The 18,749-nt window shown below is 44.1% G+C and overlaps 1 protein-coding gene across 32 annotated transcripts in view; it reads left to right on the forward strand.

Moving 5' to 3' along the window:
• The window catches only part of ADGRL3 (adhesion G protein-coupled receptor L3), a 515,832-nt gene that overhangs the window by 393,697 nt on the left and 103,386 nt on the right, over positions 1–18,749 (forward strand). For 30 of the 32 annotated variants that reach the window (XM_083481628.1, XM_083481645.1, XM_083481648.1 and 27 more), the window contains 4 exons: positions 2,518–2,726; positions 3,947–4,123; positions 9,110–9,316; positions 10,895–11,115. In XM_083481628.1, the coding sequence (XP_083337754.1) occupies positions 2,518–2,726; positions 3,947–4,123; positions 9,110–9,316; positions 10,895–11,115 (814 nt within the window). The remainder of the gene's footprint in view (positions 1–2,517; positions 2,727–3,946; positions 4,124–9,109; positions 9,317–10,894; positions 11,116–18,749) is intronic. The other 2 variants (XM_083481644.1, XM_083481649.1) reach the window with 1 other exon arrangement.

Consider the following 18,749-nt stretch of genomic DNA (forward strand, 5'->3'; position numbering starts at 1 on the left):
CAGGAGGTCCCACCGGGTGCGCCAGGCTTGGGGCGGCAGCGGACTGCTTGCGCGCACCTAGAAGCTAGCAGTCCGCTGCCGCCCCAAGCCTGGCGCACCCGCAGGAGGTCCCACCGGGTGCGCCAGGCTTGGGGCGGCAGCGGACTGCTAGCTTCTAGGTGCGCGCAAGCAGTCCGATGCCGCCCCAAGCCTGGCGCACCCGGCAGGGGGTGCGCGAGGCTTGGGGCGGCAGCGGACTGCTTGCGCGCACCTAGAAGCTAGCAGTCCGCTGCTGCCCCAAGCCTGGCGCACCCGCAGGAGGTCCCACCGGGTGCGCCAGGCTTGGGGCGGCAGCGGACTGCTAGCTTCTAGGTGCGCGCAAGCAGTCCGATGCCGCCCCAAGCCTGGCGCACCCGGCAGGGGGTGCGCGAGGCTTGGGGCGGCAGCGGACTGCTTGCGCGCACCTAGAAGCTAGCACTCCGCTGCCACCCCAAGCCTGGCGCACCCGCAGGAGGTCCCACCGGGTGCGCCAGGCTTGGGGCGGCAGCGGACTGCTAGCTTCTAGGTGCGCGCAAGCAGTCCGCTGCCGCCCCAAGCCTGGCGCACCCGGCAGGGGGTGCGCGAGGCTTGGGGCGGCAGCGGACTGCTTGTGCGCACCTAGAAGCTAGCAGTCCGCTGCCGCCCCAAGCCTGGCGCACCCGCAGGAGGTCCCACCGGGTGCGCCAGGCTTGGGGCGGCAGCGGACTGCTAGCTTCTAGGTGCGCGCAAGCAGTCCGCTGCCGCCCCAAGCCTGGCGCACCCGGTGGGACCTCCTGCCGGGTGCGCCAGGCTTGGGGCGGCAGCGGACTGCTTGCGCGCACCTAGAAGCTTGGGGCGCACTGAGCTCAGCACGCCCCAAGTTCCTGGTATAGCGCAGCGATCCGCTAGCCCTGGGAGAGCCCCGCGGCTCTCCCAGGGCTAGCGGACTGCTTGCCGGCACGCAGAAGCTTGGGGCGCGCTGACCTCAGCTTGCCCCAAGCTTCTGGATTAGCGCAGGAGTCCGCTAGCCCTGGGAGAGGCGCCCGGCTCTCCCACGCTAGCGGAGACCTTGCCTGCACGCAGAAGCTTGGGGCACGCTGAGCTCCGCACGCCCCAAGCTCCTGGTGTAGCGCAGCGCACCTGGGGGGGAAATAAAATTTTTTTCCTTTATTTCCCCCCCAAAAATCTAGGTGCGTCTTATGGGCCGGTGCGTCTTATGGGGCGAAAAATACGGTAACCAAGGCAATTAAGCCTAGAGAGGCGGCAGTTTACGCACGAGTAACTCATAACTCATTACACCAATGTTTGTTTATTTATTGCATTCCTATCCCACCCTTTTTCCAAGGAGCACAAGGTGGTCTAGCTGGTTCTCCTCCTCAATTGATTCCCACAAGAAACCTTGAGCAGTAAGTTAGACTGAGAAGCAGTGAGTGGCCCAAAGTCACCCGGTGAACTTCACGGCTTCGTGGGAATTTGAACCCTGGTCTCCCAGGTCCTAGTCTGACACTGTGGTCACTCTGGATCTCTGTCTACAGCACCATTAAAGGAACATGTGGATAGAAGGGGGATCAAAAATATAGGTTTAAGAGAAAATGGAATAAACTTCTTATGTGGAGATACTAGTAGATACACAGAACATTTACTAATCAATTTATTCTATATCTACTATTTCACTACAAGATACATCTTACTCAGGTGAAAAAGTACATTTTCTGGAGATTATGAGACTGCATTCTATTATGTGTGCCTGTCTAGAGTGTGTACAAAAAATTAGAAGGCTGTTTAAAGAGTTAACAGAAATTGAATGTTTAATATTTATGCCTCCAGTACGTTTTTGTTTGCTTCATTAAAAACATGTAAAGTATCGACAGAACACTAGGAAACTGTAATTAATCTTAATTATAATAGTAAGAATTGAAGTGGTCTGTAAATGGAGAAGGTTCCTGCTTAAAATGTATAGAAATTAGCTGGTTAATTGAATTGTGTTTGTAATATGCTGGAACAGGCATTTTGATCAGAATGTACAGGAAACGTATTTTTTGATACCATTAATAGATACAGGTATTCCCCCCCCCCCTTTCCTCCTGTTGAAGAATTCTAACGCCTGGTCCTAGCAGTTAATGGCAAGCCGAACCCTCCTGCAACTTTGTACTTAGTGGAAGAAGCACTGCCACAAAATTTGTAGGTTCCCCCAGCACCACTGCCATAGCTCTTTCTGTGATGTAATTGTGACTTCCCCTGCTCAGCTTCTGAAGAACCTCTCCTAGCCACCAGCGTCTGTGAAAAGTAACTTCAAAGTGATCGGGCCATTACCACGGCTGTTGTGTCCGTGAAAATTCACATTTGCCTTTGGAAAACGTTGGGAGCAGCAGTAAAAAGCTTTTCCTATGAGAAACGTGGATAGAATACGGCATATTTGTTGTAATGTGTTCACTGCAAGATGAGCAAACTCAGAGCAAAAGGTTATGGGTGGGAGGGGAGCTATCTTAATCTCCCCATTATCCCGTTTTCTCCTTCCAGGTGAAATCAGAGTGGCTTTTGTCCTATACAACAACCTGGGCCCCTACCTGTCCACAGAAAATGCCAGCATGAAACTCGGGATGGAAGCCTTGTCTACCAATCACTCTGTCATAGTGAATTCCCCCATTATTACAGCAGCAATAAATAAAGAATTCAGCAATAAGGTTTATCTGGCTGATCCTGTTGTGTTCACTGTCAGACACATCAAGGTAAGGAGCTATTTGCCTTCCAGAAGATCACATATTTCAGTCTGCTTGTTTTTCTCTTTCTCCTAAAAACATGCCAGAAAACATTTTGAGGATTTTCCTCACATATATCATTTCTTTTTAGTCAAAGCACTGTGGCTCAAATTATATTTTGATGTTTGCTTTTATTCCCTTTTCATTTATATCCTGTATTTCAGGATATGAAACCTTCCAGGGTGGCTTATTAAAAAGAAAAGAAGAGTAAATTACATTTTTAAAGACCACAATCAACAATATCAGCATATAAAAACTAATCAGGATATTTAACAAAAGGCAGTTGGTGGTAGAATAGTCATGGATGGTAGAGCTTTAGATATTTATTTGTCTATTACAGTTTTAAATGAAGAAAGGCCTCATGCTCATCATATAGAAAAATGTTTATCTACTCATTAGAAACCTCATTGTTTGATTGTTAATTTAACTATTCCATAATGCTTATTTAAAAATGAGACTCATTTATTCGATATGTAGCTTTCCTTCCAAGTGACTAGTAACAATCCTAGTATTATTTTATCCTGGTGCTGAGGGAGACTGGCAATTGTCCATTTACCAAAAACGCGGGTGGTGCTGTGGGTTAAACCACTGAGCCTAGGGCTTGCCAATCAGAAGGTCGGCGGTTCGAATCCCCACCATGGGGTGAGCTCCCGTTGCTCTGTCCCTGCTCCTGCCAACCTAGCAGTTCAAAAGCACGTCAAAGTGCAAGTAGATAAATAGGTACCACTCCGGCGGGAAGGTAAACAGCGTTTCCGTGCGCTGCTCTGGTTCGCCAGAAGCGGCTTAGTCCTGCTGGCCACATGACCCGGAAGCTGTACGCCAGCTCCCTCGGCCAATAAAGCGAGGTGAGCGCCGCAACCCCAGAGTCGGTCACGACTGGACCTAACGGTCAGGGGTCCCTTTACTTTACTTATCACTGTTTTAACTGTTCTCATAGAGTAATTCCTTTGTTCTTCAGTTGAAATATAGTAGGTTAGTTCTGAAGTACTCATTATAGTTTTATGACCAAAATAAATAAGGAACAAAGAAATAAGACCCCATTTAGCTAAAGTGGAAAAGACAGAAAACTTTCTAAAGCATGCACAGGTAGAATTTTTAACTCACCAACCTCTGCTGATTGTAGCTGGGAGAAAGAAAATATGTTTAAAGCGTCGTCATTTCTGTTGCATGTATTTCTTTCTTCCCGATAGCAGTCAGAGGAAAATTTCAACCCTAACTGTTCTTTCTGGAGCTATTCGAAACGCACAATGACAGGATACTGGTCAACTCAAGGATGTCGGCTTTTGACAACAAACAAGACGCACACAACTTGCTGCTGTAACCACCTGACCAACTTTGCTGTCCTGATGGCCCATGTGGAAGTGAAGGTAGGAATGGCTCATCTTCTCTAACCAGAAGACACTTATTCTAGTTCTTGTTGCTACAGTTGCCGGAATCATTTAGGATGCTTTGCTGCAGTGACGTTCTTCCATGCCACATGGGGGCTTGGCGAGACTTGGTGATGTTCCCATTTGCCACAGAACGGTCCAGTGGGAATCGTGCTAATGGCCCAATGGGAAAAAGCAGTGTCAGGAAAGATAAAGCTCAGAATGAGCTGAAGCTGGAGTGCCCAGAGCAACAAAAAAAGTGTATTTTAAGGTATGTTCAAAGAAAAGGAAGAAAGCAATAGATCCACTGCTCCCCAAGGATGGCAAAATGACAAAGAGAATGCTGAAACTATTGAACTTCTATTGTGCCTCTGTTCTCTCCCAAAAGGAAACACGACTAACATTGCATAAATTGTGTTACTGATGAGGAGTCAGGATTGCAGTTCAGGATTGATAAGCAGTTAGTCAGGAAATGCATGACTGTCCCTAGTGAGTTCTTCAGAGCCAGGTGAACGGCATCCTAGCATGCTAAATGTGCAGATATACTCTCAGAAACTTTGTGTATCATCTTTTGAGAATTCCTAGGTAATAGGTGAGGTGGCAGTCTTCAAAAAGAGGGAAAGGAGAATCTTCAAAACTATAGACTGATACCAGGGAAGGTACTAGAACATATTCTAAAGGGATCAGGTTCTATGCATATTGATAACTGCAGCAGAATTCGTAGAAAGCAGCATATTCTTGTCAAGAATAAATCCTGCCTAACCCATTTTGCTGTGTGTGGTTTTTTTTTATCTGGGTTACTAGTTTAGTGGCTTGAATAATGCTGTGGTTGTAATTTATCTAGATTACAGCATCACATTTGGCAAAACTGAGTTAATAAGCTAATTGAATATGGGCTAGATTATAGTTCCGACTGGAAACTTCAAATGGCATAGACCACAGCCACCAGGGTGTGTGTGGGGGAACAAATGTCCTGATCATATTGCAGCAATACTGTGCCAGTTCCACTGGTTGCCTGCTTAGTTCTGAGTTAAAATTCAAGTGCTGTTTAAAACCTTTTATACACACACACACACACACACAGTTTAACTGCGCTTTTTTAGCATAATGTTTTAATGAACAGTCTGGCTGAAATCCTATTTGCACTTTTGCATTTTGAGGTGGGGCCTTGCACACAAGTAGGCGCAGATTAGCCGTTAGTTGGCCGGCCATTGGGGTAAAGGAGGCGGTTGCTCTCTGTTGGCGCGTCACAGGTGCCCCCCCCCCCATTCTCTGCTCACAGCTGAGGCAGGCGACTGATGGAGCCATGAGAAGGCAGCTTCGGAAGAGGGTGGTGATGGCCATTGTTGCTGACACCCCCTGGCACCTGCCTCCATCTCCCGTCTTCTCCTCGGCCCCAAACAGTGGGGCTCCCTGCACCTGCCAGCCCTGAGGGAGGCTTCCCATTGGGAAGCAGAGAGAGGGCCGCCCCCGCCTAGCCCATGGCAGAGGTTATTGGCAAAACCTATTTGGTGTTTCGCAACTTTCCGACTTGTTGCAGGACCTTAGCCAGACCTAGCAGAGTAAACGCAGAATCCACAGAAGCAATTGGCGACTTGGCTGCAGACAGGATAGACGAAGCAGGAACCAGGAACTTGTAGTTAGGTGTTTATTATATACAGTGGACTATTTGCAGGAACAGAACACGGATCTTATGCTAGCTCTCTCTGACACGACTCACAACTCCTACACTGACACAGAACTCTGAACGCTGAACTCCTGAACTAACACATTCCAGTTAGTGGGCCATTAATTATCACTCCCTTGAGAGAGCCTGACCAATCAGGGAGCTGTCTCCATGCCTCTGCTATCACCAGGCAGACTTACTCCTTCAGACTGCCTTCTGGCTGTCTGCCAAACCTTAATTGACTCTGTGTGAGTAGCTGCACATACACAGTTTACCAACAGAGGCCAAGAGTGAGAGAGAAGGAGCAGCCACCGTGGTCAGCTCCAGCCCCTGACTCCTCCCGAAACGCAACCTGATGTCTCATGTCTCTGTGGGGTGGGGGAAGTTGGCTCAATCTTGGGAACAGGATGTTTCAAACTGGGGGCAACATTGCTGAGAAGGCCCTCCTGCTAGCCACAGAACCATGAACCACACTCAAAGATGGTTCAGTTAACAAGATAGCCCTAATTTACCTTGAGGTTGGACTGGACAGTCCAGGGTGAAGTGAACGGTTCTGAGGATTTTGTATGTCAAGACTGGAACCTGGAATTGGACCTGGTGATTAATCAGCAACCACGGCAATATGTAATATGATTGTGTGCCGTCAGACCCATTAACACTCCGGCTGCAGCATTTTGCGCTAGCTGCAGTCTCCAGACCATCGTCAAGGACAGGATACACACACCGCGTGTGTAAATAATGGCCCCTGGAGGCCGTGAAATGCAGAAGAAGCACTCCTCTTAGTAGTCTCTGGCATTCTCTTTAGATTTACTCTTCCGAAAATTTATCTGAGTCAAGAAAGGCTTTTATGATGTGTCAGCTATTAAATTAGGACTGAGACTGAACCACTTGAATTTATGAGGAAAATCATTGGGGGTTACTCTGCAGTTGCCTCCTTTCTCATATGCTGCTGCTGCTACCACCACTAATTAAGTGCCAGCAGAATTCTATGTGTTCTACATATGCTAGGCCACCTTTATACAACGATGTGCATTTTCATTTTTTTAAAAAAAAACCTCTTGTAATCATTTTCTCCTGACTGAAGTTTAATGACTGATGAGTAAATATATGGGATTCAAATCAGCTACAACTGCCTTAGCCTGCAGCATGTATTAAGCTGCAGCAAATAACACATTGCAGAGGAACCCCATTGCTTTGGTGCTTGTATGTGGTAAACTGGTAGTGTGGGCAAAACGTGTGTCTTCAAAATGTGGGGCACATTTGGGCCTCCAACTGTATAAAGTGTTATATCTGTTCCCTTTGGGGCATGTATTGGGAGCCAGAGTCACCTCAGTACTATACATAAAGGTGTTTACCATTGATTAGAATTCTTTGTAACTAAGGGTAGATCTAAGGGAGGAGACTCTTGAGAGTCCCATGGACTGCAAGAAGATCAAACCGATCCATTCTGAAGGAAATCAGCCCTGAGTGCTCACTGGAAGGACAGATCCTGAAGCTGAGGCTCCAAGACTTTGGCCACCTCATGAGAAGAGAAGACTCTCTGGAAAAGACCCTGATGTTGGGGAAGATGGAGGGCACAAGGAGAAGGGGACGACAGAGGACGAGATGGTGGGACAGTGTTCTCAAAGCTACCAGAATGAGTTTGACCAAACTGCGGGAGGCAGCGGAAGACAGGAGTGCCTGGCGTGCTCTGGTCCATGGGGTCACGAAGAGTCAGACAGGACTAAACGACTAAACAACAGCAACAAAGGGTAGAGCTAGGTATACCAGTGGCAGACCCATGTGTAAGCTAATCCTGCTGCCTCCCTCCCATTGCTACCATTCACAATCCCCTGACATCCTCAGCACTTTTGATTGGCAGCGTCTTGACTTCCATCCATGGCAGGGAACCACCATATTAGATCCCTCAAAAGGCATTGCCCAATGTCAGGAATGACAGAACTGACAAAAAGGTGTCAATGAAGCTTGAATGAATCGTTGAGCAGCAGGATAATTTCTCTTAGACACCCTGGTTTTGTGTGGCACCACATTCTGCATCTGGAAACACCAAATGTTGGAAGGTCTTCAGAGAGAACCATCACCTACTTGGTAATTTGGGAGATCAAGCCATTACATTAGCTAAAAAGGTGATGTGGAATGTAGCATATACAAGGAACATCCAAAAGAGGAACTATTGTAGTAAATGATGACTTCAACTACCCTCACACAGACTGGCCTACAAGGCTGTCCATAAATTCTTAAGCCAGTGCCATAGCTCCACATCTGCCAGGACTTATGCCAGCTCCTAAAGCCCCAGTGCCAATGGATCTGAACTATAGATTGCACCCTACATTTTGTAGTTTGAGGCCTGCCATTTTTGGATCTGTGTCTGTCTGAAATAAATGTCCTGTAGAATATCTATATGAGCAGCCTATTTTTGTAGTTCTGGAGGGTGATGTTGAATTAGGCCGTTTTGTTGAAGAACAAAAATATCCAAATTGATAGAAAATCTTTTACACAAAAATGCCTGTTTGTCGCAGCAAAAAACAACAAAGGGTTCTTGCAGTGCTTTAAAGTCTAACAGATTTATTATGACATAAGCTTTCTTGGACTACAGCCAATTTTTTCAGATGCATTAAGGGATCATCTTCAGTTGGCAGGACACATGCAGATGGACGTAGAGAGAAATGTGAACAGTGAGGTTAGATGGAAATGAATTGTAAAAAAAAAAGGTCTGACAATTAAGTTAAAGATTAAAAGTATGCAAAGCAGGCAAAGTTGCCAGTCTTTCCCTGTGTTAATTCTATAGTTAATCTGGGTCTCCAGGACTTTTTGAAAATATTTTTAAAGTGGTTTTTGCAATCCAGATGGAGCTAAAAATGTCAGTTTTCAATTTCTCTGGTACTTATTGATTTTAGTGGTGGAGGTTGATGGTATTTTTCTGCTGAATCAATGTTCCTCTCCTTTCTAAAATGATAGCTATCATAGAGGTCTGAGAAATACAGTAATTGTTTTCACTACATATTTCACAAATACAGATCAGCACCAGGTTACTAACACCACTAATCTGTAATACCTGAAGTGTGTCATGTTCTCAGGTATACGAGATCAGAAAAGTCTGCTAATGAACTTTTTTTTTCCAGCTTCTTTTGCAAACAAGACAGACAGACAGTGAAGAGACAAGAGTGTGCATGTGTTAATATACCGCTCGCTTCATTAGTCCCTCATATGACAGATTTGGCATGCAAATGGAGATAAGGTCAAACAGTTTCAGATGCGCCAAGCTTTCTCAGACTTGGGTACCAGTTGGTGACTAATTGTCTTTCTGCTATGCCTTGCAGCATGATGCAGTCCACGACCTCCTCCTGGATGTCATTACTTGGATTGGCATTCTCCTCTCCCTTGTCTGCCTCCTGATCTGCATCTTTACTTTCTGCTTCTTCCGTGGGCTCCAGAGTGACAGAAATACTATCCATAAAAACCTGTGCATCAGTCTGTTTGTGGCAGAGCTTCTCTTTCTCATTGGGATCAACAGGGCTGATCAGCCGGTAACTATCCAGTTAGAAATGCAGTAGTGAAGCCTATTCCTTGCCTTTGACCATGCAATAAAGCTCCACTGATTTATCCACCGTGAAGCTGAATCAAATGCTACTGATCGTGATAATAAAATGGAGTGTCCCAAGTTTTCCAAATATCCAAAACCCACCTTTATTAGGACCAACTAAAATGTCAGAAGTAGGTCATGAACAAGCTTCCTAGTGCTCTAATTCAGGCTGAATATTAAGGAAAACAAGGATAGGAAAGAGAAGGGGAAAAATGCTTGTTGTGATGTCAACCCAGAGGGAACTGCTGATAAAATAAATAAATAGAATCTTCCTCCAGTTTTAAGATTCCTCTCCTGGACAACTAAATTTGGTGTTCTCCAAAAGCATAGTTGGTCTATTGGTGGAGGGTCGGGAGGGAGTCTCTGAAAGCCACACCAGCATAATACCTATATTAAGACCAATTAAAATGTTCCCAAAGTATAAGCAATCTTAGTTGTCCAGGTAACAGGTTTTAAAACTGGAAGACGATTATCCTCTGCTGCCTGTATATGGAACTTAATTTTGGGAGAGCACTTCACTTCTAAACCACAAGGAAACATTTCCCATATTAATTTCTAGTCCCCCACCTTCATAAAATTAAACTCCAGCTTTGCTAACACACATGAAAAGGATCTTGGGATTGTAATTATACATAAAAACTATATCTGGATTGTGTCTACTGCAATCTGAACTTGAGTCAGCAAGTGTGTTGGAACTGCAGAAAAGGAAAATGCTAATACAATTTTAGGCTGCATTAAAAGTTTCCAAGTCATCAGAAGAAATAGTTGCACTTTATTTTCACATAGCCGTCTAATCTGATTTAACAGTGGAATCCTATGCAGGCCTACTCAGATGCAAGTCACAACACATACAATGGGGCTTTCTCTGAGGTAAGTGTGCATAGAATTGCAGCTAACACCTCCTTGAATCCATATTAATAAAAACAACAGACATTTGAGCACCAATCTATCAAGCTCAGCTTTTTCTCTCCTCCATCCCACAAACCCCTCTTGTTTTACATCTAGTCCGAAGAAGAGTTCTGAAGAACTTGAAGCTTGTTTAGAACTTTGTGACATTTTAGTTGGTCCAAATAATACTATTGACTGTGGTTTGTTGGTTTTGCTAATGAACCAACACTGCTATATAATCAACTGTGCAAAAGTGCATAGTGATCCAAGAATGGATAAGCATATATATACCATTTTCAGCATTTGAGAATCATAATCCAAGGGTAGTGGTATGTTAGCTGTTAAGGCTTACTTGGAGAACATTTTAATTCAGTACTGTTTGAACCAAGTGTAAAGTCAAGCTAGTAACTAGTAATTAGGGTCAGTCCCATCATATCATGCCTTTCCCTGTAGACTTCTAAAAACAGCAGATATAGGGACAATCACAAAATGTTAGGTCCCCTCTGCCCCCTTCTTTGGGTTTGAGCATTGACCAGCAACGTAGAATTTGCCTTTTTTGCCATTCCACGCAGGATCAATGTCAGATTCAGATTACAAGTAATTATTTTTTTGCTTTGTCTTTTTACTCTCCCAGATAGCCTGTGCTGTGTTTGCTGCCCTCCTGCACTTTTTCTTCCTTTCTGCTTTCACGTGGATGTTTCTGGAGGGAGTGCAGCTCTACATCATGTTGGTGGAGGTCTTCGAGAGCGAACATTCACGGAGAAAATACTTCTACTTGGTTGGCTATGGCATGCCCGCTCTAATTGTGGCTGTTTCAGCGGCCGTAGACTACAGAAGTTATGGCACAGGAAAAGTGTGAGTTCCATTTTGTGGTTTGGGGGAGTCTGAAAAACCAATACTAGTGAGCATGGATTTGTCAGACTTCTAGAAATAAATAGGCAATAGAAAGCCTGTTCACAGTAGGTGTGTGCACTGGCCAGAATATTTGGTCTGGACCCTGATCTGGGGATTTGAAAAATAGTCTACCTCATTCCAAGGTTCTTTATAGGCTCCCCAATTCAATTTGGGGTACATCTATGTCTAATTCATTCCCTGCTACCCCCTGCACACAGAATTCACCACTGGGAAATTGAAAAAAGTACTATGTATTTTTTTCCTTTGGACAGAAGTAGATAAAATTTGCAGGCATGCTATCCCCTCCAGAGTGGAGAGAGCCTGCCAAACTACAGACTTTTGTGCTGAGCACATTTTAGGAAAAGAAATGTGCATTATTGTTTTGGGGTTTTTTAATGGTGGCAGAATTGGATTAATTTTGCAGGGTTCTAATCTGTGTTGCGCTGCCATTCTCACTTTTCACAGGGCACATAAGAAAGTCAGATACATTGTAAAAGAAATTCTTATTTTGCACATCCTGTTTCAACCAGTGTTAGGTGGACACCTGAGGGTGTTGTGGCTCTCAAGCACACACCAGGAAAAAACTTCTTTCTGGAGCTAGCACTTCCTATAGGGAAGATGCCCAATCAACAACTGCACTTTTATTAAGTCTACCTCCAAAATAAGATTGTTTCGAAATGGCCATTAAATTATCCACGATATTTAAAGCCAATTAAAAGAGAAATGGGACTGTAGAGTTTGGTCAGAGCTCTTGCTGAAATAAAGAAAGTCTGGGTCTGGTCTGGGGTTTCCATAATGGAAGAGAAGTGAGATTTAAATGTAAGGATATGAAAATATAAAATAACCCTGTAGCAGAGGGGAGAAACTAGGGAGTTAATCTAGAAAAGCTGGAAGCAAGGGAAAGGTTGAATACCTTTCCACCATCATTTAACCACTCCCCCTCTCAAAGCTGCATCTCTCTAGGAAGAACAAGGGACAAGTTTTTCACCCATTTGGGTCTAGCAGGTAACCAGGCCTATAATGATATGTTTGTTTTCCTCAAATGAGTTCTCTCATGCCGCTCAATTTCCTGGTTTTTGTGTAGTCTTTAAAACAGCCTCTTTCATTGTTTTATCTCACTTAAGTCTTCTGAAATAATGACCAGATATACTATTTATTTTTGGTGGGCTAGAAAGTCTCATGTGAGCAACATGGTTACTGGAATCTAATAAAAGAGAGCGCACGCTCCATTTTGAACACACACATTAAACTTCCATATATAGTCAGATTTGCCACTTACCGAGTGGGAAGCCGTACAGCCATTTTAAGCAGCCTATTGCACATTCACAAACAGCGCGATAAGTCGGAGCTCTTCAAATTTTATGGTCCAGTGGCATCTAATGATTGTTTATTGGATGCATTTAATACACACCAGGGATACCTTAAGGTTTGATTTCTTTTCAGGCAGGAAATAGAGCAAATTGTTATAGCTGTTATTACTTGGAAAGAGCAAGCGTGATTGAATGGATCCCCAGTTGTCATTGTGGTTGTGACAAAAATAAAAAGCAAAGCAAAGAGCGTGGTCCCATGGAAGATGATTAGCATATGCTTGGGGCAGGGGAAAGATGGTAGAAGCTGTGGCAGGAAAAGTGGAGATTTGCAACAAATTAAACTGTTTTTGTTATTTAGAAGACAAGAACTTCAAGGAATGAGTGATAAGGAAAGGGATGTCAGGGAGATCTCTGTGCTTCGAGCTGGTCCAGGGATCAGGCCCAGAGCTGTCATGTGATGGCATCAGGATCCACTGGATCACAGGCCAGTTCACCCCTGTCCTCTTCCCACTCCCTGGAAAGCACCATTTGGAAGTGAGGACATTACCGGGATTTCAAAGGCGGAGTTGACTTCCAGGGGGAATTTTTGAAAGATGGAGCTTTGTCCTGGGTCTTAAGCAAGTCAATTGAAAAATCGTGTTTTCGGAGTGTCCTGGTTTTTACTCACTGAAATTTGGGGGCTTTTTGCTGGCTGCTACACGTGGGAATCCTGGACACATACTGGATGAGGGGAAGTGGGAGCTCCACATCTGCCTAATGTTGGTATCATTCCACAGAAGGCAGTAGACAACTGGATGGCTGGTGGAAAGGCAACTCCACCCAAATAAAAAACTGTGTGTTTGGATTTCTCTGTAAGCCCAGCAGTTCCACTGTAGCAAGAATTGCTATATCTTTCGATACTGAACAATTACATGACATACCTAATAAACAGAAGTGCAAAGCAAGGCATCTTAATTTATCTGCCTTATAAATAGCTCTAAACTAAATATGACATAATATAAATAGCTCAAACTAAATATGACATAATAGGCATCACTGAAACCTGGTGGGATAAGTCCCACGATTGGAATGTAATAATGGGGGGATACAATCTATTTCAGAGAAACAGACCAGACAAGAAAGGAGGAGGAGTGGCGTTATATGTCAGGGATGTGTATACCTGTGAAGAGATCCAAGATTTAGAACCTCCAAGCCAAAGTGAGAGCATTTAGGTCAAAATTAAGGGAGAGAAGAATAACAGAGATCTCATTGTGGGAGTTTACTATAGATCCCCAAGCCAAACGGAGGACATAGATGATGCCTTCCTGGAACAGATGGCCAAGCATGCAAAAGGAAGGGAGATAGTAGTAATGGGGGACTTCAATTACCCAGATATTTGTTGGACGTCAAACTCAGCCAAGAGCATAAGGTCAAACAGATTCCTCACTGGCCTTGCAGACAACTTCATTGTCCAGAAAGTGGGAGAAGCAACAAGAGGAACAGCCATTTTAGATCTGGTCCTAACCAATGTTGATGACCTGGTTAGTGGGGTAGATGTGGAAGGATCATTAGGCTCGAGTGATCATGCTCTTCTGAAGTTTACTATACAGCGGAAAGGAGCAGCCAAGCATACTAGGACTCAATTTCTTGACTTTAAGAAAGCCGACTTCATAAAACTTAGGAAAGTGCTGGGTGAGATCCCATGGACAGCAATACTAAAAGGAAAGGGAGTTCATGATGGCTGGGAGTTTGTTAAGAGGGAGATAGTAAAAGCACAATGTCAGGCAATACCAATGAGACGGAAACATGGAAGGTGCTTAAAGAAGCCAGGGTGGCTATCTAAAGAACTTTTAACTGAATTAAGATTAAAAAAGGATGTGTACAAAAAATGGAAAAGGGGGGAAACCACCAAAGAGGAATTCAAACAAATAGCCAGCACGTGTAGACACAAAGTCAGAAAAGCTAAAGCACAGAATGAACTCAGGCTTGCTAGAGAGGTTAAAAGCAACAAAAAAGGCTTTTATGGGTATGTTCGTAGCAAAAGGAAGAACAAAGAAACAGTGGGGTCACTCAGAGGAGAAGATGGTGAAATGCAAACAGGGGACACAGAAAGGGCTGAACTCCTCAATGCCTTCTTTGCCTCAGTCTTCTCCGATAAAGAAAACAATGCCCGACCTGAAGAATTTGGAGCAAATGATTCAGCAAAGGAAACACAGCCCAGAATAACTAAGGAGATAGTACAAGAATACTTGGCTAGTTTAGATGTATTCAAGTCTCCAGGGCCAGATGAACTGCATCCAAGAGTATTAAAAGAACTGGCAGATGTGATCTCAGAACCACTGGCAGTCATCTTTGAGAATTCCTGGAGAACAGGCGAAGTCCCGGCAGACTGGAGGAGGGCAAATGTTGTCCCTATTTTCAAAAAGGGGAAAAGAGAGGACCCAAATAATTACCGCCCAGTCAGTCTGACATCAATAGCAGGGAAGATTCTGGAGCAGATCATTAAGCAAACAGTCTGTGAGCACCTAGAAAGGAATGCTGTGATCACCAATAGTCAGCATGGATTTCTGAAAAATAAGTCATGTCAGACTAACCTGATCTCGTTTTTTGACAGAATTACAAGCCTGGTAGATGAAGGGAACGCAGTGGATGTAGCCTACCTTGATTTCAGCAAGGCATTTGACAAGGTGCCCCATGATATTCTTGTAAAGAAGCTGGTAAAATGCGGTCTTGACTATGATACCACTCAGTGGATTTGTAACTGGCTGACTGACCGAACCCAAAGGGTGCTCATCAATGGTTCCTCTTCATCCTGGAGAAGAGTGACTAGTGGGGTGCCACAGGGTTCTGTCTTGGGCCCGGTCTTATTCAACATCTTTATCAACGACTTGGATGATGGACTCAAGGGCATCCTGATCAGATTTGCAGATGACACCAAACTGGGAGGGGTGGCTAACACCCCAGAGGACAGGATCACACTTCAAAACGACCTTGACAGATTAGAGAACTGGGCCAAAACAAACAAGATGAATTTTAACAGGGAGAAATGTAAAGTATTGCACTTGGGCAAAAAAAATGAGAGGCACAAATACAAGATGGGTGACACCTGGCTTGAGAGCAGTACATGTGAAAAGGATCTAGGAGTCTTGGTTGACCACAAACTTGACATGAGCCAACAGTGTGACGCGGCAGCTAAAAAAGCCAATGCAATTCTGGGCTGCATCAATAGGAGTATAGCATCTAGATCAAGGGAAGTAATAGTGCCACTGTATTCTGCTCTGGTCAGACCACACCTGGAGTACTGTGTCCAGTTCTGGGCACCACAATTCAAGAAGGACACTGACAAACTGGAATGTGTCCAGAGGAGGGCAACCAAAATGGTCAAAGGCCTGGAAACGATGCCTTATGAGGAACGGCTAAGGGAGCTGGGCATGTTTAGCCTGGAGAAGAGGAGGTTAAGGGGTGATATGATAGCCATGTTCAAATATATAAAAGGATGTCACATAGAGGAGGGAGAAAGGTTGTTTTCTGCTGCTCCAGAGAAGCGGACACGGAGCAATGGATCCAAACGACAAGAAAGAAGATTCCACCTAAACATTAGGAAGAACTTCCTGACAGTAAGAGCTGTTTGACAGTGGAATTTGCTGCCAAGGAGTGTGGTGGAGTCTCCTACTTTGGAGGTCTTTAAGCAGAGGCTTGACAACCATATGTCAGGAGTGCTCTGGTGGTGTTTCCTGCTTGGCAGGGGGTTGGACTCGATGGCCCTTGTGGTCTTTTCCAACTCTATGATTCTATGATTCTATGATTCTAATTGCCAAAAGTAGTTGAAGTGAAATATTTGATAAGGGGGGGAGACCAATTTAATTAAGTTAATGTGCTTTAAATGTAGTATTCAAACCAATTCTAAAATTTGTTTAGAAATGTTTATGGAGATATTTGTAAATATGTTAAGACGTAACAGCTGAATAGAATATACTTCCTCAAATTGTTTAGATGTTGAGGGGGAAATGAATGTCCCGAAAATTAATTAATATTCCAGATTTAGCATATCTGAAGAGCTGTGCACACACACACACAGGGTTTCTAGAATCACAAAGGAACTTCAAAGTTGTATAGTCTGACCCCTGAACCCACATAATGTCAAATCCCCTTTTAGCTCTGGGGCTATTTTTGCAGTGTGTTTGCCTTTGGCGTGTTTACCAAGGCTGCACTTCCAGTTGTTCTAAGATGCTTTGCATTAGGTTTGGTTTCATGAACTAACTCAAAGGAAGTTTCCAGAGTGTCAGATGTGTACAAGCAGTTTTGCACATAGTGAGCAGTTGCCAGAAAGTTGCAGATAGACTGCATCTGTTAGCATGGTTTGCAACGTCTCCTGAAAAATCCTGTATTTTCTTTCTGCCACCCCATTTTCTTCAGGAGAGTAGGGATTAGTCAACATTTCTCTTCCAAGAATGTTTTAAAATCTGAAGAATGGAATTCCACACCTCTGTTACTTTTGAGTGCCATAACTGGCTTGTCAAATTTCATATTTGCCCAAGTAACTCATTTTTTCAAATGTTTCACCTTTGTTTTAAAGCAGAAATATGAATAAGAATCAGTAGTAATAATAATAATAATTTTGTTATTTATCCCTCACCTGTCTGGCTGGGTTTTGCCAGCCACTCTGGACGGCTTACAGCATACATAAAAAATTGTAAAATATCAGACATTAAAAATTTCAAAATACAGGGCTGCCTTCAGATGTCTTCTAAAAGTCAGAGAGCCATCAGCTATTACAAGACAGTACTTAGCTCCACCCAGACTGGGAGAAAATGGTCTTGTGAGGTCTGCCGACACTTCAAATGCACTCACCACTGTCTGCTTCTCTGGAATCTGTCAAGAGAAATTGACTCAGTGGCTGACCTGGGTCTCCGATTTCAGCAGCGCCCTGTGCAATGCCAAAATTCAATGCCATCTCCAAGGCTCTGTGCCCAGTGCATCCAAACCAGTCACACTCCCCATAATCTGCCTCTGATTTACTGCTTCAACTCCAGCCTGATTGGTGTCCATCCAGGTTTGCTGTCCTCTGCCTTCTTACCTCTGATAGCTGGGGAGCTGGGCCCATAACCCGTTGAAAATCAAGGGGTGAGATACTCAGGTAGCAGACATTGTCCCCAGTTCTAGTCACCACACAGAGGCCGTTTAAGATCCAAATAGTTTACTGCTGCAGAAGATAAGGCTTTAGTAGAACAGTTCCAGGCTTGGTATATAGATACAGCATGTTGACATTGCAGATAGAAAGTATTTCATTGACTTTGAGCTGACATGCCTTAATCTCTTGTATAGTCAGCAATGGACCATCACCATAGGAGTTGACTTGGCTGACCTGACACCTGTTGTGTTTCTCTCATCCATAGGATGATTTGTGCCCATGAAATAAATTACCCCTTCCTCTGTGTCTGGTTCCTCCAACATCCACCTCCACCATTCTAATGGTTTTTTAAAAAATCTTTTTAAGTGTGCTTTTCTTAATTTTCTGTCCATGGGAGTTAAAAATTACACTGAACACCTCAAGGGCAAAGCTGACAACATGGGTGATACTTGTTCATGGTCTGCCAGCTTTTTCAAAGTGGAAAAATCAGCCATTGGAGGCTCTTAGTTTTAATGAAGGAAAGGCAGGGGGAAGGAGCTGCTGCCCGTTTTCTGCTCAAAATCACCCTGATGAAATTGCCCCTAGCAGGGAGCGGGGGGGGGGGGAGAGAGACATAGTTAGGGTTCTAATATTTTTTCCTCTGATGGCTGGAGAGGCAATTTTGCGTGGGAGGGAATGGGAAAATCTCCTTCATTCCCGACTGCAGCCTCTGATACAGTTTGCTGCATTTCAGTAATAAATGAGTGAATCCATTTGGACACTGTTCACACATCTCCCACATATTGTCTAGCTTGACCCTTAATAAAAGGACTGATGTTTTGCTATGCAAATCTGTAATGCAAGCTTAATAATGAAGTATAATCATCAGCGTGAAATGCAGAATAGGTAAATTGATACCTTTTATTGGAAGGGAGAATATATACAGGTTTCCAAGTCACATGGAAACTCTGTCAGGCAGCAAAGAATGCTAACTAATTCTAAGGAGAGAATGGAAATAATGCAAGAATCTTCGCTATTCATTTAAACAGGGGCCTAATCGCAAAATGGCTTGCGCATGAAATATACATATGACACCACATTAATGCAAGCTTTGTGTTTGGCAGACTGTTGTGTTAATTGAAAATGCTAAGCTTCCTACTCTTCCACAAACAAAAATAACCATAGAACAGGGTGCT

Source organism: Podarcis liolepis (genome assembly GCF_965112155.1).
Source record: "Podarcis liolepis genome assembly, chromosome: 17".
NCBI classification, from domain to species: domain Eukaryota; kingdom Metazoa; phylum Chordata; class Lepidosauria; order Squamata; family Lacertidae; genus Podarcis; species Podarcis liolepis.